Source organism: Heteronotia binoei, chromosome 1 (genome assembly GCF_032191835.1).
Source record: "Heteronotia binoei isolate CCM8104 ecotype False Entrance Well chromosome 1, APGP_CSIRO_Hbin_v1, whole genome shotgun sequence".
NCBI lineage: Eukaryota > Metazoa > Chordata > Lepidosauria > Squamata > Gekkonidae > Heteronotia > Heteronotia binoei.
The window spans coordinates 153,354,292-153,381,202 of NC_083223.1; the positions used below are offsets into that span (position 1 = coordinate 153,354,292).

Genomic DNA, 26,911 nt, shown 5'->3' on the forward strand with positions numbered 1-26,911 from the left:
ATACACATGCAGCAGAATGGGGTGGTGGAATCCTGACCCAAGAGTGGACTGTTGCCCCTTCAATTCAACTGTAGAAAGTAAGCTGTAGTTTTTCTTTGATTAACACCATGTGCACCCGGCTGCTAAGAATAAGTAGGGATGCCCAAAATTCTGTGAGGTGAGATTTCCCTATAGCATGTAGTCTTTTTAAGGGTCTTTCACAAAGAAGGAAGCCAAATGATACAGACTTGAAGGAAAAGCATCCTTCTGTTAGGAAAACACATTTCTTATAGTTATCCCTGGTATGTTAACGCAACAACAAGTCTTTGCAGTTTCCTTTCTTCATTTTCCTTGGGAAAACTGCTAGGATTTAAACATTTTCATAGGACTGGAAGTAATAGGAAATCATTTTGCAGACCATATAAAGAGAATAAAGTGACCTCCTTATGAGCAGTGTGAATGTTAAAAGCCATGCACATTTTTCTCCTTTAGATTTTTCATTTGTTAAAGAACAAGATGCAGATATTTAGCTTCCAGATTTTGTGTGTGTGATACTCAGTGAAGTTATGCCACTTTGATGTCAGTATACAAGATCATTTAAAAAATTTATCTCAACACTGCCTGTATCTTTTATCTTCTATCCAATCCAATATTTTCTTTTAGTAATAACCAGACTAGACACAAGTTCATGACTTTAATAATCTAACCCTGTCATAACAGGTTACAAAGGAAGACAATGCCTTTCATTATTTTAAATCATATTAAATCAGCTTTCATTCACAAGATTTACAACAAAAATAAAAAGACTTCTATAGCTCTGTGGTAGAATGTTTAGAAATCTATAAAGTCTTCCATATAATGGAAAACTAGAGTATAAACTCTGGAAAGGTTCCCCTTTTTGGTGAAACAAGTCTAGATCAGATACGTTTGACATTGCTGAAGCTGCATTAGGAAGCTCTTCATCGCTACATAGTATTTGGTGAGAGGAATAAAAATAAACCCTCTCCTGTTTCGATGCCAGACTGGCTTTCATCACACTTCTGCAATCTGTGTTATGTTTGTTCTGCTGATATCTGATCCTTGGCAGCTTGAACAAGCTCTGAAAGAGTTGAAAAGCTTTTGATGTTGTTCAACTGCAATCCCATCTTCTGCATCTAAAAACAAAATATTAAATTACTTGACTGCTTTTGTAGTAGAAATAGGATATATCACGTGATCAGAAGGTTCTAAAAAGAGGCAAAAGTTCTTACAATGACAATAAAATATTTCATTTCACATGCATTTTGACAAGCTGTTGGCTGCAGAATGAGTTGTTCCCCAAGAACCAAAATTTGATCCATTTATTTCAAGATCATAGGTGCTTATATGCTGATGTTTGCCAAATTTGAAAAAAATAGTATGAATCCAGCACAAGGCCCATGAAATCTTCCCTGCTTTCCTTTTTCCACAGCAGCCATTTCCAAACCAGGGAATATTTATCCCCAGATCCCAGGACCTATGTGAACTAATAGCCATGTGGGTGGGGAAGGGAAGAGGATACAGTCAATCCCTCTTCTGTGAGCAGAGATCAGCACTTGGAAGATGTAGGAAGGAGCAATTTTGCCCTCTTTTCCCTTTCCACTGCAGCTTCTTGACCTGAATGGCTGTTTCTCCACATGAGTCCTATGACCTCAAGGGATAAACTACTGGGGAAAGAGGAAAGGTGGGAAGACTGGCAACACACTGTGCTTTATGCTGATGGATTGTGGGATTCATCCTAATGTTTAAAACTAGTGGTGCCTGACACAGTGTTGTGCAGCTTGAGTATCCGGACCCTGACGTAAGAGAAAAAGAGTGGTTGTGCACACCATTCTTCCTTGTAGCCTGAAATGCAATAGCTTTCAAGCTAGAAGCAAAGGTGAAAGAACTGTGTATGCAGTCAACAAAGCACAGCCCTATGTTACATACGGCAGTAGATGTTATCTCCACTTTTATCCCTGTTGTAATGGTAGAAGCATCTGCATTGTTGAGGACTAATGGTTGTCACTTGTAATTGAATTTTTGAAAGTAAAAATGTAAAAGAGAATTTATGTGGTGTTAAGAGATAGTCTAGTAATACCAGTGGTATTGTTTAGAAAATGTATATGCCATGCCTGTAAGCTGCTTCTTTTTTTCCCTGTCAAACTTTATACATGAAGACAACATATGTGAACACTCTGACAAAAATATGAAACAAACTGCAGTTATCAATTTGGTGATGTATTTAGCATAGTCTTAACCAAAGCAGCCACTGGTGCCATTAATATTAGGTCGTACTTTATTGTAACAAAAGGCTCCATCTCAGTACAAAAATACTATGTGGCTTGATAGTATTAAAAGGTTAAAGATGTTCAAGTGCATAGAAATCAGGCTACAATTATAATTATATGATTACATGGGTTGCAAAACCCTTGGGAGTTTGCTGTTCTTGCACAACCAAACCTACTAATTTGAAAACACAGAAGCAGCTACAGTAAAGAAGGTTCTAAAGGATTAGTTACAAGACAACAATTTCATCATTAGGTTATTATAAAAGAGGGGGTCATTAAGCCTGGCACTGCCAAGTTTTTAGCTAGTACAAATTACAGAATATACTCTTTTAGGCCAAAAGTCACCCAGCGTGCATGCAACAAAGTTACCTGAACTCCATAGTACTCTACATCCAAGGCCAATTGCAAGCGGATTTTGTTATCATCACTCATGCCTCCATTTGGAGAGGTACTGTTTGTGGTCACAGTTTTCCTAGCCTGCTTCAGTCTTTTCAAACTCTCTTCCATTTTCTTTACAGAATTCAGAATGTCTGATATAGTCTCAAAGTACCTGAATCAAGAAATTGAGAGACAATTCAGTTTTTATATGAAATATATACAATTCATTTTATGAGGGGCAGAAATATTTCTAAAAAGTGTTCAAAAGAGCAAGATACGCAATACACAAAATTCTATGATAGCCAGGCACAACCTAGACACTTTTTTATTTATTAAAACATGTCTTTTCTGCCCTTCCATCTCATATGGGATCCCCAACTGAATCCAAGAGGAAGTCATATATTTACTTACCTGTCTCCATACCCTATATAGTTACATCCTTCCTTTATTTACACAACTTCACAGTAATAAGATAGATACTGGCCCCAAGGCTGGGGCAAGGTAGATGGAATCTTGTGCAGCTATAGGCACATATAACAAGGCAAAGAATGGCTCTGTTTGGTGGAGATATTTGCCTATGTTAACATGAAAAGGAGCTTATCTTGTGAAATTCTGAGGGTCTTGGAGGCATGTGTGGTCTGTCATCTGCCTATGAAGCAATGGGCCAGGAATGATTTGCTCTAGTGCTCCCAAAAGAAGAGGAGTAGTGCTCAGAGAGGAGGCAAACAAATCAAGGTAGTTTCGGTTCTCTTTCCCCTGTCAGAAGAGGTCTTCCCATATACAGTGGTGGGAATGGGGCTTAATCAGTCAACAGTACCCCCCCTTCCCAGCATGTCTCCAGGTCTGACATCAGTGACAAGCATTGGCAGATGCTTAATGGTGCCAAATGGTGACCCCAGGCCCAGTTTTATAGACAGATACAGTTTAACCAGCAACTGGAGGGCTAAGGGAAAACTATGTGGGTATAGTCAGTTGATTCTTTTTGCTTTGTACAAGCAAGTGACTCTGTATAAGCAAACTAAAGAGTTTTAATTTGCTTTTAAATATTACTGCAGGCAATCTGTAGACATCTATACATAAAAATATGTAATTGACTGTTGACAATTACTGCAACTAACAGCATGATCTTAAGCTGAGTTACATCCTTCAAACTCCATTAAAATCAATGGACTTAGAATGGTGTGACTCTGTTTAAGATTGAACTGCAAAGTTGAAGCAAGATTAACTATTTATTTGATAAAATTATTGATAAAACTATTTCTTCCATTCTATTCAAGGCAGTTTTCAATTCAAAATATTACTAACAATACCACATGAAAGGAAAAGGGGACAAAGTGGAAAAGGAAAAAAGCAAATTAATGTTCAACCTCTTAGAAGACTAATGGCATATACAACATTTTAAATATTAGTAACTGTTCACTTAATTTTCTTACCTAAGCATGTAATGCAATAATAAAACAATACTTTGACACTATAATGGCAACTGCTTCACTGCATTTTCAAGGGGAAGGCAGTTATAGCTGAGGCACGTGAAGACTGTGTGCCTCACCTAAGGTCCCCATCTTCCATGGGCTTTCCTGCTAATATTTCCAGGGGGGTACAAACAAGGATACCTGAAGCAGCCTTGCCAGCAAAGAATGCCTGCTTTATTTTAATATAACCACTATCATAAAACTAAATTTATGTTAAACATAGGAAACATCAATGTGTCCAAGAGCTAGAATTAGTCATCATGCATAACAGTTATCACACTCTTCATATTCTCTGGCAATGGAACCCAAGAGATAACAAGAGAAGGCATGATTGCTCTTACTGAATATGGGATTTCTTAGCTGGGCATGGAAAGAATTGCATTTAATGCTGAAGCAACCATGAATAATTGCATTTAAGTTCCACTTACTTCTGAGTGCTATTACTGAGGGCACCTTCAAACCACTGCTCAATTATAGCTGGTTTCAAAGTATCTTTGTAGTCATTCTTCAGCTGATGGAAGGATTTAAGGGCATTGTCAACATAATGCAACGCCTTAGTTGGTACCTCCTAGTTAATGACACATGAGGCAAAGGGAGAAACGAGAGAGTGAACCACTTGTTATTTTAGCATCTAGAGCTTGGCTAGCTCTTCCCAACAGAGAAATGCAAAGCACGCTCACACATCTGCTACAGTATATGAAGATTCAGAAGTGTGCTCATTTATTTACTCATGCCCAACAGAGGTTTGGGATTATTCAGCCTCAGTCGAAAAACTAAGCAGATGGAAAACGTGAGGTAAGATTTAAGACAGCCCTAGGGAAATGGGGCTCAGCCTGTTCAACCTACTCTGCCTCCAAAATAAACTGAAATTACACCTGTCTTCCACCTTCCTTCCCCAGCAGAATTACAACATGTAAAAACAAAAACACATTTAAGAAGTAAGGTTGTCAACCACATAAACATCTTGGATGGCAAATTATCTGGTTTTTCTTTAGCAAATCCATTAAAATAGAACACATCTGCATACCATTCAAACCTCAATTGAGGTCCCTTATTGAGTCTGGATATTTGCCCCAATCTGTTCTTGCTGGATCCCAAGCATGTCAGATACATGACTGGAAAGGACTGCCACTCCTATTTGCCCTGATCATGCTAAGGTGCATTAACTGGTAGTTAATGGTGCATTTAATAAGCAGACAGAAAGCACACAACTTGAGCAGAACACTGCTAGGCAGGCAAAAATTATTTCAGGAGTGATGCCAGCTTTCTTGGGAGAGGTGGAAGGAGTGGGCAACACCAAGCAAATACATAAAATGAGGGGATCCCCAACCTTTAAAACAAAAAAGGATTTGTAGGCAAAGGTGCTAAATCTTCCTCCATCCACAGTGCACCTCCCCACAGTGTATTATCCTAGATCGGGGTGGCCAAACTTGCTTAAAGAAACAGCCACATAGAATAAACGTCAGATGTTTGGGAGCTGTAAGGCATGAATGTCAGATAGGAAGGAAGGAAGGAAGGAAGGAAGGAAGGAAGGAAGGAAGGAAGGAAGGAAGGAAGGAAGGAAGGAAGGAAGGAAGGAAGGAAGGAAGGAAGGAAGGAAGGAAGGAAGGAAGATAAATCAGGGGAGTGAGGAGGGAGAGAGGGGAGAAAGAAAGCAACTTTAACTTGAATGGCCTTGGAAGAAAGGCTAAGGAGCAAGACAGGTTCAACTCTCATCACCTGCACATGGCTTTTGCTCAAGCTCCATTTTACCTGATTGGGGAAGACCAGAATAAAGCAAATGTGTCTGCTGCCATCATATATAGCTTGGGCCACAATTTGAAGCACCAGGATTCAATCCTTCACTAAACTCATCACTTCAGATTCTACCAAGTCTAAAATTTCAAAGGCAATGACAGCCGAAGCAGGGCACACAAGCTGTAAATGGAGCTAGGAGACATTGTAGAGACTTGGCTTTGCTGCAGAAATGATATTAACACCATTATCAGGATAAATCTGAAAATGTTTCACCATTTCATGGAGTTACTTTGCAATGTCTCAAGCAAGAGAAATTATATTCAGTTATAAAGTCACTTTAACCAAAAGTAATTCTTAGGCAAAAAAGAAAAATGAACTGTCAGGAGGTTGCAAGGGCATGTTCTATCAGTAAGATTTGCTTTCCATAATTTACCAAAATAGCTGAACAGAGTCCCTGAAAACAGTCTTGCTCTTAGGCACCATAATGAACTAAGAACAATATTTTCCCCATCCATCCATCCATCCATCCCTCAATCGTTTGCTTTTCCAGTTCATGGATATGGAATTCTAAACACATTGAAATGAAAGTGCTTGACATTTGTGAGAAGATCTTCATTTAAGTGAAAAACAGACACAGTACTAGCAGAAGCTGCAGAAGCAGTTTCTTCCTGTTGTTCTGCTGATGTGCCTTCCGACATGTTAGAGGGGAGGGCTGGGGCAAAGAGAAGCAACTCCAGGGACAAAATTGATCACCAGTTTATATTCTTGTGCCCTGAGTGGGGAAGAAGTCTTTTAGGGTGAATCAACATCTGTGAATGTATGCTGATTTACAAGTATCATCATTTTTCTTAGGCAAAGTGGGAACAATTCCAAAACATCAGAATTTACTTGCTAATCTTTGCCAATATAGTCTGGTCCATTAAAAAGAAGGAAAGCAAGTGGGTTGTTTGGGTGGACAGGACATGGCCCAATACTAGTGGGGGAGGATTGGCTGGAATGTATCAATCTTCACGACTGGGGAAGTGGAACTAGAAGAGAAGAATATACATATCAGTGGGGAAATGGTTTTTCTGGATTTCTTAGAAAGTGAGTCAAAACATGAGTTAAGGGACTTGGACAGATTTTGAGGGCTGCTAAGTGACTAATACAGCCTACATAATTCTCATAAGTCTTTCGTTTCACACACACAACACACTAACCTTATTAGTTCTTCTATAAATTCTTGGGACTTCTAGGGCGCTTTTCAGGCAACTGAAGCAAGAGTCACTTAAATCCTTTATAATCTTACTGTTTAAGATCGGCCAGCAACTCAATAATGACTCCTTTGAATCTTCCAGTGCTTCTACAAGAGAAACCACAGTGTAAAAACTAATTTGCCCAGATCTGGCCTGAATATTTACAGAGACTTGGTGCAGAAGTAATATTTCCTGACCTTCAAGGAAGAAGTGTTCTATGCACTATTTCCCCACTCCTTTCTTATTTGAAATGCAAGAGTAGCCACTGCTTTATTTTCAGAGCAACCCACACTACAGCATTATGCCCTCATCAACTTTTTCACAAACCACTTCAAACCAGATTTTCATGCAGTTCAGAACTAATCATGATTAGCAAAGATGCTAGCACAGGTTTTAATGTTACAACTTGGTTAGCTCTGGCAAGAAAGAGACGGAGGAAATTCCCACATGACAAGGAGGGAAAAGAAGGGGAAGAGAATGCAAGGCTGTAAGCACTCCCACTCTCTTAACCATAGTCTGACAAAGAAGAGTAAAGGGTACATGCATGGCACTCAGTGGCATGATGAAAAAATTGTATAAACATGATTCAAATCCACTCCTGCAACTGATGTTTCCTCCATTCAATAATTTTTATGCCCCATGGCACAGAGTGGTAAAGCTGCAGTACTGCAGTCCGAACTCTATGCTCATGAGCTGAGTTTGATCCTGGCAGAAGCTGGGTTCAGGTAGCTGGCTCAAGGTTGACTCAGCCTTCCATCCTTGCTGGGGGAAAAGTGTAGATGACTGGAAAAGGCAATGGCAAACCGCCCCGTACAAAGTTTGCCGTAAAAATGTTGTGATGTGACGTCACCCCAGAGTTGGAAACAACTGGTGCTTGCACAGGGGACTAACTTTACCTTTTTAAATTACAGATTTGTACAACATTGCCCAGTAAAATAAGCTCAGCAGAAGACACAGATAACAACAAATATATAAACAGATAATTCAACCTGCTTTTTACCTGAGATGGAGGTTATGTTCTTAAGGCCAACTGTTTCAAGTTTTGGTTTGATAATTTGCAGCAATTCAGGAAGCTGAATTTTCAAAAAAAGAAATACATTTGAATACATTTTCTCAAGATCTACATTGCTCAAACACATTAAAGAGAGAACTATTCATGTTGAATTGCAGAGTTTAATTTACTGCCAAATGCATGAAAAAAAATGCAGATTCAACCAAGCACAAGTTATACATAAGAATGAAGGATTCTGCATTCAGTGACCCTATGCTATCACAGCCTTCCAGGCAAGATGTCTAAAATGGATGAAAATTTTCTTCAGATGGCACATTTGCTCCTTGAAGCATTTAATTAATCTTGAACAGAAGTTACTCTCAAACAATACTATAGCTTAACAGCTACCTATTATGTTCAGGTCTTGAAACAAATGTTAATAGTTAAATAATCCTGTGGTAATCCAAAAAGCGAGGTAACCTACATTTTTTCTCTCTGCTAAATGAACTTCTCACATTCCCCACTCCAAAAAACACACTACAGCCATTTACTGTTAAGGAAGAGATGCAGAATCTAACACTCGGGTGAAAAGTACATCTTCTTTCATTACATCTTGCTTTTGCTGCCTCTTTGTGTCTATTGTGAAAAGGGAATTCTCTTCAGCCAGCCATGTCTTAGTCAGCATGAGCAACCAATATTCATGCATTTGCAGCCTTTATAATGTGCACAGTATCCATTCTAACATTTATACTGTCCCCAAGTCTGGAAACTGCAGCTGTAACTGTACTACAGCCATGGCTTTGTTTTATTTTTAAAAATTGCAATTCATCTTCATAGAGACAGGCAGAATATTGGGTTCAAAGTGCCGTTTAATCCTCGACATTAAATCAATGAAATGTACTAACCCATTCCTGAAGTTTATCCAGATCAGCAGCAACAAGAACTAGTTGAGCAGTGGAGATGGATGGCAAAGGTTGTGCTTCTGGAGAAGAGTCCAGTTCTTGGTCCTCAACAGAGCTTGGGTTCAGAGGGGATTCTTTGCTAAGGCTTGCAAAGGATTTTTTATTGTCTTTTGTCGTTTCACTGGAAACAGGCCTGAGCAGAAGCTAGACAAACAGCCCAGAACAACATTACACTTGGACTAGTTACATCAAGTTCAGATAATTTCTCAAAAAGTAAAAGGCTGGAGTGAAGCAGAAATGTGAGACAAAAAGAGGAACCTGTGGCTGTCCTCACCTCATTGATAAAAAAAGAATAGCGTGCTATGATCTGTAGCGAAAGCTTCCATAGGCGGTGTGTTAGCAATGGTAGGAACATCTGATCTGACCAACACTTCTGCAGACTTGCCCATGCCATATGTGTCGCCAAGAGGCAATATGGACTTCCAGCTGAAAATAAGGAACACGGGTGAAAAAGCCATGAACACTAGTTGTACTTCAATGCACAATTCCACATTAGTTACTTCAAGATTATCTTGATGCTTGGAACGATGCATTGCCAACATATGAACACTTTTCAGCTTTCCAGTCCACAAACGCTATGCAGCCTTTGTATATTTCAACAAAAGTCTTCTGCAAACCTCAGCAAAATGATTAGCTGCAATGTTTGATGGATTGTGTGCTCAACGGCTGCTAGTGAACCCTGTGGGCTGTTGACAGGCAAATCCCCAGCCGCTTGACTACTAAAGTTGCCATTCTAGGAAAAGGACCTAGTGGCCACCTTCTGCCCAAATTAAAAACTGCAGGTAAGAATCAGGCACAGCTTACGCAACTTCTGGACAGCAGAGCCCTGGCTGCTGAGGGAGGGAAGAAGGAGGGAACTGCTTAGTATCCTTAAGGAGGATTGCCTCTCACTATTAAAATATCAACAGGGACACAAAGGATGTTTTTTCACATTTTATCCACATAGCACTTTGCATGCAAACAACAATGATCCTTCTAGTCATATTCCATTGGCTGAAAATATGACTGGTTTCTGCAGAAGTGTTAGGTTTTTGTATGAAAGCAAAAGTTTTCTCATTGAGACATGTTTAATCATCTCATTTTTACTCACGGGTTTGGTTTATTTGTATCCCACTCTTCTTCCAAGGAGCTCAGACATATGTGGTCTCCATGGCTCAGGTCATCCAAAGAGCTTCATGAAGAGTGGGAGATTTGAACCCAAGACTCTCCAGTGCTAGCTTAACCACTTCACTACACCACCTTGCCTCTAATGAATCTTTATACATAAGAATTTCTCACTGTGACCCAATTTCTGGCATTCAGAGATGACAGAGGCAAAGGCACTTACTCAGAGGCACCAAACTTCTGAATACCAAATACTTGGAGCAAATAGCAGTGGAGGACCTTGGCCTCTATACTATTTGGTGGCCCTCCAGGGCAACTGGTCAACTGCTATGTGAAACAGACCGCTGGACCAGATGAACAACTGGTCCGATCCAGCTCTTCTTATGGTCTCACTGCATAATCAAAAGGCAGAGAAGCACCGAGCTAATCCCTGCTTGGCCCTCAGGGCATAAAGACTTCTCATCCCAAAAAGTGGAACTAAAAAAAAATCACTCAGCAACAGGGACAAATATACTGAGAAGAGCTGCAGGAGACAGAAAATACATGTAATTTTTTTAAGTGCCTTGAGGACTCAAAAAACTGAATATAAATAATTTTTTCTTATAGCATACCGGAAGCAAGCAAAGTCCCACTACTAATGCTGGATTATTTTGCAGACCTTTAATTGTATGTAAATAGAAACTGAATATTTGACATTCATTATGGAAAAAAACCCTTAAATGCATTAAGGTACTCAGCCTAAGTACAACAAAAAAACACTTTACCTGGAGCCTCTTCTAACCCATTGGAGAGGGCTGCTTCTAAAGACCCCCCTATTTCTCTAAACCTGAAAAAATTATAAAAAAAAATTTCTTTGAGAGCCAAGGAAAAAGTACTTTCAATTAAAGTTTGCATTTGGTAGCTCAGTGCTGCAAGCTGTGGAACACATCCCCCAAATCTCTACAGCAGTCTCTACAGTAGAAAGTCTATACAATACATACATATGTTACAAGCAAAGTCCATTAAACCTTTGATCTTGTCCATTTAAGCATGCTGCAATGGACTGCACTTTTAAAAGCTCAGATGTGTTGTGTAAACAAAAAAAGCAGGCGTGGCCAACGGTAGCTCTCCAGATGTTTTTTGCCTACAACTCCCCCATCAGCCTCAGCCAGCATGGCCAATGTCTGGGGCTGATGGGAGTTGTAGGCAAAAAACATCTAGAGAGCTACCGTTGGCCACCCCTGAGATAAAGGACTGTGAAGGGTTAATTATTCAGAGTCACAGAGCCTTGAGAGACAGGCTGCTCCAAGAGATCTGATTGCTTAGCATCAGCTGAGCAGAGAAAGACTTCTGAACCGATTGCTGAGGAAAATTCAGTCTGATTTCAGTTCGAGCTGAAAAGAGTTGAGTACTAACAGTTTCGGAATTCAGCCCTGACTGAGAACAGTTTAACACAGACAGGAGAGCCGGTGGAATGTTGGCAAGGAGGTTTGGGAAGCAGGCAAAGACTCCCAATTGGGCTAATCTTCTCATCTAGAGAGAGAAGAAAATTCCCTACCCAATCAAACAGGGAGTTAGCGCTGAAGAGTACAGAGATCTCTGGTCCGGTGTGGTTAGAAATTGCCTGTAGAAATCTTAAGAGTCAGTTAAAAACTCAGGACAAGTACTGATGTTTCAAGAGAAGAGGTTTGGGTACTGGAAAAAGTGCACTAGACTTCTGAAAATCAAGAGTCAAAGAATACTCAAAGAAAGAGTGCTAGAGAGTCTGGGGAAAATACTAGAACAAAAGCCTCTCATAAACATTTTAAGCAATTCTGAATAGATTAAAAACCTCTCATTTGCCTAAAACATAATAACTAAAGTCTGCGCATGTACTGCTTTTATCTTAGCGTTTACTATATTGAGTTACCTCACAGAAATTTTACCCCTCATTTAAGTCCTAATAAATGTAGTGTGGAAAAGTCCTAATTCTTAGAGATACCCCTAATATCTTAGTCCCCTTTAAAATGAGTTTTTGTTTAACATTAAAGAAAAAAGAAATGTGGATACAAAAGTCAGAGATGGACCTAGTTCTCAGATTTGCTTTACATGACCTATGGCTAGGTTTCATGACTGTGGCACCAACTCTTTCCTACATGTTTGCTAATGGACACCAGCACAAGGTTGTGCAAATAGTTCTAGGGGATAAAAATCAATAGTTCTTTCTGATACCTTGAACATTTCTATTTAACTTCATATGCTACTATCACACCCTGCCAAGATTTTAGAGATAGATTTCATCAACGTAAGCACCTTATAAATTACTACCACTTTCTCTGGAGGAGCTCCACAGAAGGCAAAAGTATCCACATGTAACATTCATCTGGAACTTTGTGTTTGGTATAATAAAAGTAGGAAGCTTGCTTATCAAAATTCAAATATTCACCTATTCTTCTACAAGTACTGCTTCATCGTGTTTAATTAAACTCTCCTCAGCCTTATAAAGTTTGTATGTAAAAATAGCAAAATAAATGATAGCCTTTATATCATCATTACAATGGCAAAATATCCATATAGCAATAAGACAGGTCATTATATTAGTAGCCTATCGCTACATTTGATTACAGATATAACATTTCTAGAAATTTTGAAGACAGCAAGGAAAACATAAACTTATAACTTGGTTAACATATACAATTTTGAAGTAGTTAATGGTTCCTTAAGAGAGGGGGGCATTTACTCCAGCTTTGAAACAGGCTGTGGTTAGGAGTGTGCATTCGGTTTGGCCAAACCGAATAAACCTCCGAATAAACCGAAGAAAGGTTGAAACGCTTGGGACTCTTTAGCTTGGAGAAACGTCGACTGCGGGGTGACATGATAGAGGTTTACAAGATAATGCATGGGATGGAGAAAGTAGAGAAAGAGGTACTTTTCTCCCTTTCTCACAATACAAGAACTCGTGGGCATTCGATGAAATTGCTGAGCAGACAGGTTAAAACGGATAAAAGGAAGTACTTCTTCACCCACCTGACTCCGGTGGGGGGGATGATGAACCACCTGTGGAAGCACCACCAGGCGGTGCTTCTTAAGGGGGAGAAGCAGGCTGCTGCTGGGGTGCCCAAGCGGCCAACTCCACCCAGCCAGGAGGTCCGTCCCACCACGACTACCTCCAGAGCTCTCCAGTAGAGTTCCGCAACAGGGCAGGGATTCCAGGCATCTCTACATGAGATGTTTGGTGGGGGTGGCACCTGTGCGCCAAAAGAGGGAATCAGGTATGGCAAAAGGGTGATCGCCGGGACCTTGCCAGGTCGGTTGCCCATGGGCTTCCATTTTCAGTGGCTGAGAATCCTGGGGTGCTAGGGTTGCTAGAGTACCTGGTGTCCTGGTATAAAGTTCCTGCTTGAACCACCATTAGCAGGACCATTGTGCCATCTGTTTTCAGGGTGACCAGATCTGTGCTGAAGGAGCATTTGTCCCATGCTGTCGGGGGGACTGTTTATTTCACCTCAGATATCTGGAGCTCCCAACATGCGTTCAAGGGGTATCTCTCCCTGACTGTGCATTGGTGGCAACCCAGTGAGCTGCAGGGTGGGGGTGGCAGCAGCAGCAGCAGCAGGCAGGGTCAGGGCCGCTAGGCCAGCTATCGCTGGGCCTTACTGCATGTTGAAGCAGTCGACACGCCACACACGGCGGACACTCTCGGAGCCATCCTCTCATGGCAGTTAGAGGGCTGGGTAGGCAGAAGGGACATCGCCACGGGCTTCATGATGACTGACGGTGGCTCCAACATCAAGGCGGCTGTCCAGCATCAGGGCCTAAAACGCCTTCCTTGCGTGGCCCACCTTCTCCACATCATGGTTAAGGACTCATTGGGCCAAATGAAAAGCCAGGATCGTCGGTATCTAGCCACGACCCATGAGTACTGACTTCTGCTCCAGAAGTGTCAACACATCACAGGTCACTTCTCACAAAGCAATACGGACTCGTATCGGCTGCATGAGAAACAGACACTGACAGGCATGCCAGGACACCGCCTGATCGTGACGTCAGCACACGCTGGAACTCCATCTGTGCCATGCTGGAGCGCATGGTGGAGCAGAGAGCATCCCAGGATGCCTTTGTCTCTGAGACAAGGGTCTTTCGGGATGAGAACCATCTCACCCAAGAGGATTGGGTGGTCATTTCTCAGATTGTGGAGGTTCTTGGGCCCTTCAAGACCCACACAGAAATGCTCTCGTCTGACATGGCGAGCATTGCATTGGTTGTCCCCAAGTTTCACATGGCCCATGAGAACCTGGCCTCGTTTCTAGTGCCAGCTCAAGATCGTGCAGACGTTCTTCCAGAGGTGCAAACCCTGGTTGTTAGGCTGCAGGAAGGGCTTGAGGCCCGCTTTCAGACTTTCACCCAGGATAAGGTCTACATGATGGCGACCATGTTGGACCTGCACCTTAAGGGCATGATCACTGAGCGGGCCAATGAGCTCGATCACTGGCAAGACGAACTCTCTCAGAAGGTCGAGCACTGCGGAGTCAGGGCGGGCCCAGTGCCAGTAGCTGAGAAGGAGGGGGGTGGAAGCAGCTCATCTGCCACTTCCACTGCTGTTGTTCATCCCCAACCTCCCCAGCTAGGCAGTGTTTCCCACCAGACTCACTCCAAGAAGAGTGCTGAAATGACACTCATTGGGTGGCTCGTTGGCCCTCTGGGAGCGGTAGGCCCCTGAGAGCGGAGACGGGTGCTGCGATGGTGAGGGACTATCTTTCGGAGCCCAACGAGTCGCAGGAAACATCTCCTTTGGACTACTGGGTTGCGAAGGAGGGGGTCTGGCCGGCCCTCTCCTCCGTGGCCAAGGCGTTCCTCTCATGCCCACCAATGAGCGTGCAAAGCGAGTGCGTCTTTTCGCATATGGGCGACATTGTCTGCCCACATCGCAATTGCCTGCAACCCTGGACAGCTGAGCAGTTGGTCTTCCTGAAGGTCAACTTGCCTCTGTTCAGCTCCCCGAACATAGACTTTGTGAGTGAATGAAGTGAGCACCTACTTGTGCCTGCATCCTCTCTTGGCCCATGCTTGGAAGGTGGTTGTAAAACGCTCTCCCAGTAAACAGCTTGCTGTTTGGTAATGCTCTGCAGAGTAGGTTTGGACACAATTTTGCTTCTTGGCTCAATTCAAGATGCTGGTGTTGACTTTCAAAGCACTAAAGGCCTAAAAGCACACTCATATAGACCTGTCAGGGGATGAAATTAGTTAATGAAGCCCTGCTGTGGGAACTAGAACTAGCAAAACAGTGAACTTTGACAGCAGGGCTCTCTCAGCAATGTTCCCCAAGTTGTGGAACTTCTCCCCTTTAAAGGAAGGCTCATCTCCTTCTTTACAGGGCTTTTTAGGGTTGCTTTTCAGTACACCAAGGTTGTGCAGTCTTTCTGAAGATTGTAAGCAGTCTTAGTGTAAACTTCTGCTTTATCCTGCTGCTTTATTTATACAAAGGTATCTTGCATATTTTCTGCTTTTAATTCTAATATTATAGACTAGTTTACTGTTTACATAGCAATGATTTTATCTGTTCTACTATAAACTGATCTGGGTAATTCTTTTGGAGCAGAGGGGTGGGATAACAAGTTTGCCCGGCAAACAAATAAAAACTTTCCTTATTGCTTGAAAGCTTCTAAGTGGTATAAAAGCTTCGGTAAAATAAATGAAGCAACATCACCAGACCCTTAGGATAGCATGCAATCTATTAAAAAACAAAACTATGCAAGTAAAATACATGGTCTTTCAAAAATAAAACACAATTTAACATTCATCAGTTACCCCTTCAAATTATAAAGGATACAGCATGGCAATACAAATGCATAGCAATTATTAAACCACCAAAAAACCCATACCAGGAAAGTATTTCTGTTCAGTTGACATTTTCATCATGTTAAGAAACTGACAAAGTAAACAACTGGATAGTGGCAGAAGTTGTAGAAGATTTGAAAACTGGTTTATGCCAGTCCTAGGCAACCTTATCAACAATTAGATAGCAAGGGACAAGTTCAATGCACCTAAAAATATTATCTTTGGCTGCTTTATGGATTGTTTAGACGCAAAGCTATCTGCATGAACATGACACATGCCATGATATTTAAGGGCACTTCTGCCACATTTCATTTCCATTTTAATCTCTGCTAGATTTCACAAGGCAGTTAGCAAGTGCCTTTGTTTGAACACACCCATCTATTCTACACAAAGTTTTATAATTCTGGTGAACTGAGCCTTCTTCACATAAACACTGACCTGATTTGGAAATAAACAGGAAGGTTCCATTTATCATTAAAGCTGTGATAGGACGGATGTGACCTCAATCTTTTCACGCTGGCTTGTGAGCCACACTGCCGTTCAAATTTCCTTACAAAATCCATGCTTTTAGAGTATTTCTGTTAACAGAAAGGACACATTAAGGTGGCATTCCATGCTCTTTAAAGAAAGTAAGATAGTGCCATCCCTCATTGGAATATATGATAGCAGAGATCCAATTATTGATCGATAAGAAGATTAATTCAGTTTACTGTCCATGTTAAAGGAAAAAATATCACTATCTTCAGAAGCATTCCAGTTCTATTCTTATTATGTCTTCTACCTTAAGAATCCAACCTGATGGACTTCCTGGGTTGGATCATGGAAAATTGAGTCGCTTCTCAAAAGAGGAGCGGACCGGAGCCTCTGTTCTGGGTAGAGAAGGCGACCCCAATGCCTGCTGCCTACTTTTCTCAGTGAGGGAAAAGGCCAAGACATGCTTAGGAGAATTTTGAGGGGGTTTACTTTGGCTGACGAGAAGTCCCAGTGGGGTTTCTTTTAGGCTTTGAAGAATCCCCGGCGAAGAATTGCATTCCAGCATCTACAGAGGGTCTCCATGGTCATTAAATTGACTTAAATTCATCAAGATTCAAGCCTTCTTTGGACTATACTAATATCTAAATATTCATCTTTGGAAAGGACGGTGTTAAGGAGGATATATTTGGCTGCAAGGTAAGAAGATTGTTATCTATCATTCTGGGACTAAAATTAATTCTATGTGAGACAAGGATTAAAATTTGGACTCAACTACAATATTCTAAAGTTGTAAAGAAGAGAAGGAGGTAAGTTTTGGGACTTTTGGAATTTTAGAAGCAAAGTTAAAGCATGAAAAACAACTAATGTTTGGAATACTTGCAGTTTCTGAAAAAAAAACCCATTGTCACTGAGTTGCTGAAGTGGAAGACGTCACAGGAAGTGGCGTCATACAAGTATCGCGAGATCTCTCAACCACTGAAAACGTGACTTCGTGGCAAGAAAAGCAGGAAAGAGCCATTAGAAGAAGGGAACTTTCTAAACCTCCTGACCTTTTCTAGGACTTGAAACCATAGTGAAATTGTGGCGGCCATTAAAGGAAGGTCAAAAACTTTAAAAAATAATATCTCAAGTTAGGAAGCTCTGAGAACGGTGATTTTGGGCTCATTGAAAAGGGCATTTCCTAATCTATAAGATCCTATGGTCTAATTTGAATTTGGTGAGATCAATTTAAGAGCCTATTTTGGCAGTGGGAAAACAGTAATGTCTGATCATAAGCAGGCATCAAAACAGACACGTGCAAGATCTGGCTCACTTGAAGAAGGCATAATGCCTAAAACGCAAGACCAATTGGATGCTATGGAGGCAAGACTGGTCAAAGTGATGAAAGATCTAATAATGGACAATAAGAAGCAATTAATTAAAGAATTAAAAAAGACACTGAAACAAGTGCAGAAGTGGTGAAGACAGAAATTAAAAAAGAAATTGAGGATCTCAGAAAGGATTCACAAGCAACACTAAATAAAGTACATGTGGTTGAAAATAAGGTGAAGGATCAAGATTCCATGATTAATAAATTGCAGGAGAAAGTAGCTCTGCAAGACTGTAAGCTAATGGAAAACCAGATACGTTTGAGAAGAGTACCTGAGAATGAAGGATCTGACTTAAAGACATATATAATGAGTATTATTGCTGAGTTTTTGGAGATAGAACCTGGTGAATCTAGCCATCTTTATGACTATATATACAAGGTCAATTCATTATATGCCAAGAAAAACAAGCTACCAAGAGATGTGGTAATAAAAGTTATTTCAAGAGACATGGTGGGAAAGATCTTAAGAAAACAATTTGAAAAAACATTGGAAATTGATGGAAGCGGAGTAAGAATCATGAAAGAGCTGCCAAGAAAGGTTATAAATGACAGAAGATTGTACAAAAAACTAACTGAAAAGCTTCGGGATAATGAAATGAGATATAGATGGATACTACCTGAAGGTCTAAGTTTTGAACATGATGGAAAGAGGATTACAATTACAAATGTACAGGAAGTGAGGAGATTTTTTGAAGAAAATGAGGGATTTCGGGGTACAGAATAAAAGAAGAATCGCTATGGATTACAAATTAATATCTTGGAACGTAAATGGGCTAAATTCACAGCAAAAAAGAAAGGCTACATTTCATTGGATCAAGAAACAAAAATGTAGTATAATTTGTTTACAAAAAGTACATATTAAACAACTGGATTATAAATTTTATGGAATAAACAATTGGGTAAGGAATTTTTTTCTTTGACTAAGGAGAAAAAAAGGGGAGTGATTTTTTATGTTAAACAGGAACCGAATCCAAAATTGATTTTTAAGAATAATGATGGAAGATATTTAGCTGTGGAAGTGACGATGAATGATAAAAGGACGTTGTTGATGGGATTGTATGCCCCAAAAGGGGCGAAAGACTCCTTCTTTAAAGACATTGTGCAACAATTAGACCAAGTGACTTATGAACAAATAATGGTAATGGGAGATTTCAATGGAACAATTATTAATGATCTGGACAGATCAGGGAAAAGAAATAAGGAGGGGAAATTACCAAAGTCATTTTTTGATCTAGTGAAACAAGAAAGCTTGGAAGATATATGGAGGAAATTTAATCCCAAGGTGCGTGATTATACATTTTATTCAGTTGGGCAAAACTCTTTCTCAAGAATTGATATGTTGGACTACAAAAGATCTTGGATTTATGACGAAAAAAATAGAGATTCTTCCTAAAGTTGGGGCCGATCACAATCCATTGATGTGGTCGGCAAAAAGTGTGAAAAAGATTAGGAGATTGAGAATAAATGAAGATTTGCTACAAAAAACAGAGATAGTGGTGTTTCTAGAAAAGGAGACTAAAGCTTTCTTCCAAATAAATGAAAAGGAGGACATTCAATTCCAAATGGTGTGGGATGCATACAAAGCAGTAATGAGAGGCTTTTAATTACAATGAATAATAAAGATAGAGCTAAAAAGAAACAAATGCTGGACATTCAAAAAGAGATTGGGGAAAAAAGAAAAAGAATTTTAAAAAAGACCGGGGGAAAAAATAATAATAAGGGAAATTACAATATTGCAGAATCAATTGAGTTACTTGTTAAATAAAGAGGTAGAATGGAATTTGAAGAGACTACAACAGAAATCTTTTGAAGGAGCAAATAAGCTTGGAAAATACCCGGCTTGGCAAATGAAAAAAAAAAAAGGGAAAATAAGTTTGTAAACAAAATTGTACTGGGAAGTAAAGAAATTGTTGACCAAGCAGGAATTAAAAGGGAATTTTAAAAATATTACGCTAAGTTATTTCAAGCTCAAAAGGTGGAGAAGAGAAAAATAGATGCATATTTACAGAAACTTCAAGTAAATCCCTTAATAGAAAACATGGAAAAAGTATTAAATGAACCAACTGAAAAAAATTGAAGTTGAAGCAGCTATAAATTCGATGAAAATGGGAAAGGCACCGGGTCCAGATGGCTTTACAGCAAAATTCTACAAAGTCCTCGTTAGTGCCAAAACTTCAGAAGCTGATGAATATTATAAGGACTGATGGGACAATACCAAATACATGGAAGGAAGCAATAATTTCGTTGATACCGAAAGAAGAAAGAGATACAACAAATGTAAAAAATTATAGACCAATTTCATTACTTAACAATGACTACAAAATATACGCTAGGATACTAGCAGAATGACTCAAACAGCGTATGAATAATTTTATCAAAGAGGAACAAGCAGGATTTCTTCCCAGGAGACAAATTAGAGATAATATTAGAACTGTTATAGATATTGTTGAATATTATGAGAGGTGTCCTGAAAAAGAAGTGGCACTATTTTTTGTAGATGCAGAGAAAGCCTTTGACAATGTGAATTGGGATTTTATGTTTGCTGTGATGGAAAAACTGGGATTAGGAGAAGATTTTATAAGAATGGTTAAGGCGAAATACACTGAGCAACAAGCAAGACTCTGTATAAATGCAGATTTGACGGAGAAAATGATAATTGGTAAAGGAAGAAGGCAAGGCTGCCCTCTATCTCCATTGATATTTATAATGACACTAGAGATATTGCTTAGGCAAATACAAGATGACAAAGAAATAGAGGGGTTGAAACTGAAAGGTCTTACCTATAAATACAGAGCGTTTGCTGATGATGTAATGTTTATTAATGAAAATCCCTTACATGTGACACCATTGCTGCTTCGCAAAATACAAGAGTATGGAGAATTGGCAGGCTTTTATATAAATAAAGAAAAATTGAAAATTTTGTGTAAGAATATGACAAAGAGCCAACAGGAAAAACTGCAAAGGGCAACAGAGTGTGAGGTCACTTCAAAAGTAAAATATTTAGGTGTGGAAGTTACCATGAAAAATATAGATTTGTATAAAAATAACTATGAGAAGTTTTGGTGGAAAATTGATGAAGATTTGATAAAATGGAATGAATTGAACTTGTCTATGCTGGGCAGAATCGCTGCAATTAAAATGAATGTCCTATTTCAAATAATTCCAATTGTGAAGGACAATAAACAATTTAGTAAATGGCAAAGAAAAGTCTCAGAATTTGTATGGGCTGAAAGAAAACCAAGGATCAAAATGAAAATCTTAACTGATGCAAAAGAAAGGGGAGGTTTCCAGTTACCGGATCTAAAATTGTATCATGATGCGGTATGTTTGGTATGGATTAAAGAATGGATGACGTTATTAAATAAAAAATTGCTGGTTTTAGAAGGCCATGGGAATATTTTTGGTTGGCATGCATATATGTTTTATGGGAAAAATAAGATGGATGTTTTTTTCTCACACCATTATATAAGAAGAAATCTGCTAAGCACCTGGTTAAAATATAAAAAATATGGTGATGAGAGAAAGCCGCTTTGGATTGTGCCAACTGAAGTAATAAAATTGTCCTCAGAAACAGATGAAGGGATGTGGTTAACGTATAATCAACTATTAAAGATACAGGGAGGAAAGGTGGAGCTAAAATCAGCTGAAGAATTACAACATAAATATAACTGGTTTCAACTACAACAAATCAAGAGTTTGGTGGAACAGGACATCAAAAATGAAGGTATAAGACAGGAGCAAACAATTGGAAAGAATGCTGTTGGGCGATAACGAAAAGTTGATTTCAAGGACTTATAAATTATTATTGAAGTGGTCTACGGAAGATGAAGTAGTTAAATCTCAAATGATAAAATGGCAATCAATTTTAACAAAGAAATACAAATGGAATCTTGGGAGTATTTATGGAAGAACTCTATGAAGATAACGACATGTTATAATATTAAAGAAAACTGTTTTAAAATGCTGTATAGATGATACATGACACCTAAGAAACTGGCAAAAATGAATAACCAGGTGTCAGACAGATGTTGGAAATGTAGAAAACATGAAGGATCTTTCTACCATATGTGGTGGACTTGTGAAAAAGCAAAACAATTTTGGCAAATGATTCAGAAAGAAATGTCAGAAATTTTAGGTTATGACATTAAGAGATCTCCAGACTCTTTTTTGTTGGGATTACAAATGGAAAGTTTTCCAAAACAAGATAGAACGATGGTGTGGTATCTGCTTTCAGCTGAAAGATTATATGCGCAGTTATGGAAGCAAGATAAAATACCAGAAAAATGGGATTGGATTATAAAAGTTATGTCATGGAGTGAAATGGACAAGCTTACAAGAATCTTAAAAGACTATGATTTGGAGAAGTTTAGAAAGGAATGGGAGAAATTTCAAAACTATGTTGAAAAACAATGGAAAGTAAAGGGACATTTAGTGGGTTTTGACAATAGGAAAATGAAGATGAACTTATAGAGTTAACTTCTCTTATTTTTTTGTTTTTACTTCTTCTTTAGTGTTATAAAGTTTTAAAATGGAGATTCTTGATTTGTTAAATTACCTTGTATTTTTTGCAATTTTAAGACAACACCGGCGGGGGACAAGAAAAGGGGAGGGAAAGTGTGATGTATTGTTTTCAATTTGTATTATTTTTTTAAAAAAATTAAAAGAATACTATAACAATATATTGTGAATTAATAAAATTGTTTTAAACATAACAATCCAACCTGATGTATATTAAAAGAAAGCCCCACCCATTGAGCTTAAGGTAAAATGGAAGTAAGAAAGATGAATCTGGGGGTCAGCAAAACCACTTGATTAGGAAAGAAGGCCTGTAGTGCTTATCTATAATTACTTTGTGGAGTCTCTCTCTCTCTCATTGGAATATATTTTTTCTGCTGTATTGCTTTCCATTATTGTGCACCCTAATCTGGATATCTTTACAAGAATATGATAAAGAAGGTACATTTTTAAATTAATCAGACTAGCATTTTTATAATCTTTAAGGTAAAGAGTTCATAATGACTCATACTGCAACTAGCCAAATGCTTCTCACTTAAGGCTGCTTCACATGCTGCCAGAAAACAATTTCATTTCCATCAGTTTTAACCTCTGCACAGGAAACTGCAAGCCATGATGCAGCCCTCAGCTGCTGAATTTAAGAACTTTCAGTTTATATAAACTAAATAATTGTTTTAAAAAAGAATTTAAGAACTCTTTTTAAATTTACATTTTCCAACATGACTATTTATCTAAAGACCTGGATCTCCCTAGCTATGGTTCATCATGTAAGAGCTATGGCTAATGTACATATTTAAATTACCTCATGAAACACATCTGGGTTGCCAGGATTAAACAACGATGGCAGCTTTTCTTCTAAGCCACGAACTATTTCAGGCCACACAGAATTGACCAAAAAATCATAACCAGGAACAGTATTTCCCTTTTCACTGCAAGATAAAAATGGAAACTTCTCCTAGAAATGCTTTTATAACAGAGGGACAGTAAAGATACTAAAATATTTCACAGCATGTAAAGCTGTCAGTTTTACAGCACAGCATTTCAGAAGCAGGAATACTTCTAACTAGCAGAAGGAGGAACACTTCTAAATAGCACATATTATTTTACCATTCTGATCATTTTAATATTTGTGACACTTGGCTATTATCACTAAAATCATACCAATTAGTATCTGCTTTAGGCTTCCCAACCCCCCCCCCCCGCTCTGGCGGGAGTCCCCTGGGTTTGCAGCCTCATCTCCCGGTCTTCAAGAAGTGGGAAGCGGGGGGTGGGGGGGTGGAGGGGGGGGAGAACATACCTGTAGGCTTCATTATAGAGCTCCTGAGCCGTTTGTAAAATGTCTGCCCCTTTAAGGCTGGGCAGGGAGCAGGAAGGGCTTGGGAGAACAGCCCCGCCCTTTCTTTTGCTTTCGCTTTCACAAGAGTTCTCCGGAAGAAGATCTGGTAAGTGTGTGTGTGTGTGTGTGAGAGAGGGAAGGGGCAGGGGATTCCCTGGTTTGGAGGCCCTCCCCCCTTTTAGAAAGCGTGGGGGGGGGAGGGAAATGTCTACTGGGCATTCTATTATTCCCTATGGAGAACGATTCCCATAGGGAATAATAGGGAATTCATCCGTTGGTATTGGGGGCTCTGGGGGGGGCTATTTTTTGAGGTAGAGGCACCAAATTTTTAGTATAACATCTAGTGCCTCTCCCCAAAATACCCCCCAAGTTTCAAAACGATTGGACCAGAGGGTCCAATTCTATGAGCCCCAAAAGATGGTGCCCCTATACTTCATTATTTCCTATGAAAGAAAGGAATTTTAAAAGGTGTGCTGTCCCTTTAAATGTGATGGCCACAACTCCCTTGGAGTTCAATTATGCTTGTCACATCCTTGTTCTTGGCTCCACCCCCAATGTCTCTTGGCTCCACCCCCAAAGTCTCCTGGCTCCGCCCCCAAAGTCCCCAGATTTTTCTTTAATTGGACTTGGCAACCCTAATCTGCTTCTATATAAGTATATAAGTATTTCAATTGTCTGTGTGTTGTGCCATCAAGTCACTTCAGACTTACGGCAACCCTATGAATTAACGTTCTCCAAAATGTCCTATCATTAGCAGCCATTCTCAGGTCTTGCAAGCTGAGGGCCATGGCTTCTTTTATCAACTCAAACCATTTCATGTTGTTCTTCCTCTTTTCCTGCTGCTTTCAATTTTTTAAAAGCATTGTTGTGTTTTCCAGTGACTCTTGTCTTCCCATAATGTGACCAAAGTATGATAGCCTCAGTTTAGTCAGTTTAGCTTCTAGAGAGTGTTCAGGCTAGATACTTTTGGATACTTAAACCCACCCACCCCTGAACTGTAGATATAGAAAATAACTTTTAATAGAAAATAATTTGCTCTCACTGCAGACAGAAACTCCATCCTGAGCAGAAACCTAGAGCCAAACTAGATGTGCAATGGAGTACCCACAATTCATGTATCTTGTCTGTAGGTGGTTAGATGGGTTTCTAATTTTAATATCAAAAGGTAAGCATGACTGAATTTGTCCCTCCTCATCTTTGACCATTCCTACAGCACAGCTCTGAAGTGAGCTGGGCAAAAAGTACCTATAGCAACAGACGACAGTGAGGTAAGAAGGAAGATGCAGTTCTCCGCAATTCCAAGTTTCTTTTAACCCGTGTCCCACTTTACTTTACACATGGCAGATTTGTGAAAAATACACCTGGTTATTTCATCAATCTCAGTTGGTCCTAAAATGGTTCTAATTTCTAAATATAGTTGGTATCAAACATACGGAATTTTTCTTCTATCTGCCAATTCAAAAATTGGGGGGGGGGGGCAGTGTTTGAGAAAAGAAAATCTATCATAGTTCTTATTTATCACATGTCAGCAAATATTAACAGTTTTAATTTATTAAAGAACAGACTTAAAACCTGTTGAGAGATTAAGAGAACTGAAATACTAACAAAATATAAAGTCATATGAAAAGTGCTGCAGTGCCTAGCTAATTAGAAAAGTATTTCTGCAGCTTCTAAAGCTAAATCCCAGGCACCAGTAATTGCAATAGGGTACAGTGATAACTGGTCTGTTAAGAAACAAATGGATTCAATTTAGATGGCCTAAATTCAAATCAGGCAATTTAATTGCAATATGAATCATGTGCTCAGTTGAGAAGATAATACAAAACAGAATGCAAATCAAATGTGCAGTTCAACTAAGCAGATTTACAATCTTTTAGGAAATCCTAATATTTTGCACCTTTTTGTTTTTGTAAAGGGAGTATATTGTTTAATACCTCATTTAATACTTTACTAATGTTTAATACCTAACATACCTTGGGAAATTACATTTTAAAGAGGGGCACACACAACAGCTTTTATAAAGTAAAACAATATTAAGCAAGCATTTTTGCAAATATACTTAAAGACAAGTTCAAGAGAAGAGAAATAATATGTATACTATGCTTTTAATGCTTTGATTGTGTCATTACCCAAAATAACAAATAAAAAAATAATATGTATATAGTCTCCAATGGCCTGATATGTTTTTTTTGCCTCCAGTCTACTGAGTCAGAGAAAGAAGTAACATACCATGGGTGAGGCAGATAGAACTGTATACCAGACTCTATATCTATGACTCATGTTTCAGTTCAGACGTTTTACAAGTTTCTGTTGCTGGTGGCACTGTGCCACCTTTAAAAGTCTGAGTTACAACTCCAGCATAATGTTTGTGTAGACCTTCTAAATCCAGTGCAAATGTGTAATCCAGTGGTACTCACTCCTTGACTTGTGGAAAGCCATATTTGCATTTCCCATCAACCAAAATGCCACATGACATGTACATGGCCTGGGTGCTACACCACCAAAAGTACACATACAATTATATAATTATTAATACTAGATATATAACTATAACCTTTTACATTACCAGAGCATTTCTGAGAATGTACAATTAGTCTTTTCCTACCAGCATTAGAGAGCACTTGTGTACCTGGAGTGAGGGGAAGGTCTTCCCTCTCTGCTTTCTTACTCTCCTCAGCACACGGCACAGTAGCTCAGGTGAAAGAGTGAGATGGTCAAAGTGCCTAGAGGAAAGCAAGCTAGCTGTGGAGGTAAGGGAGTAAAATTATAACTACCACCCCACTGTGGCCAGCTTCCTCTTTTTCCAAATGGCTGCCAGGGTAGTAATTTTACTTTCTCTTCTCTGTGGTCAGCTTGCTATCCTTCTAACGACCACCCAGGATGTGGAGGCCTGGCATAGAGTCTACTATACCCATTCTCCTGTCCCTTCAGCAGTGGGAACCAGCAGTTAACCAAAAGCCCTACTGGGCAATGGGCTTGGCCACTTTCCTGGAATATGAGGTGGGTGCCACATTGGGGTATGGTGCTCAGAAGATGTACAACTGACATATCAAAGGGAAACCTGTGGTTCCCAAGCCACTGAGTATCACTGTTCTAATCCAACAAATATATTGTAGCTAATCTGCAGGGTGGGTGGAGCGGTGTGTGGGGAACTATTACATGCAAGGATTCCTCAGGGCAGCATACTTGGTTTTTCCCCTTGTCACAAGCAAGAGACCAGGGAGGGCCTCTACTCGCTATCACCACTCTGGTACAGGTCTGTCTGGGAGATCCCA

General features: G+C 39.5%; 1 protein-coding gene across 1 annotated transcript in view; it reads right to left on the reverse strand.

Annotated features, from left to right (window-relative positions):
- Positions 1-660: 660 nt before the first annotated feature.
- COG2 (component of oligomeric golgi complex 2) overlaps positions 661-26,911 on the reverse strand; it is a 45,322-nt gene continuing 19,071 nt past the window's right edge. Inside the window, exons 9-18 of the mRNA XM_060242779.1 lie at positions 23,103-23,229; positions 16,381-16,520; positions 10,911-10,972; positions 9,317-9,468; positions 8,986-9,186; positions 8,090-8,162; positions 7,054-7,196; positions 4,546-4,685; positions 2,637-2,817; positions 661-1,133 (exon numbers count right to left, since the gene is read on the reverse strand). Of these exons, the coding sequence (XP_060098762.1) occupies positions 1,032-1,133; positions 2,637-2,817; positions 4,546-4,685; positions 7,054-7,196; positions 8,090-8,162; positions 8,986-9,186; positions 9,317-9,468; positions 10,911-10,972; positions 16,381-16,520; positions 23,103-23,229 (1,321 nt within the window). The 3' untranslated portion in view covers positions 661-1,031. The remainder of the gene's footprint in view (positions 1,134-2,636; positions 2,818-4,545; positions 4,686-7,053; positions 7,197-8,089; positions 8,163-8,985; positions 9,187-9,316; positions 9,469-10,910; positions 10,973-16,380; positions 16,521-23,102; positions 23,230-26,911) is intronic.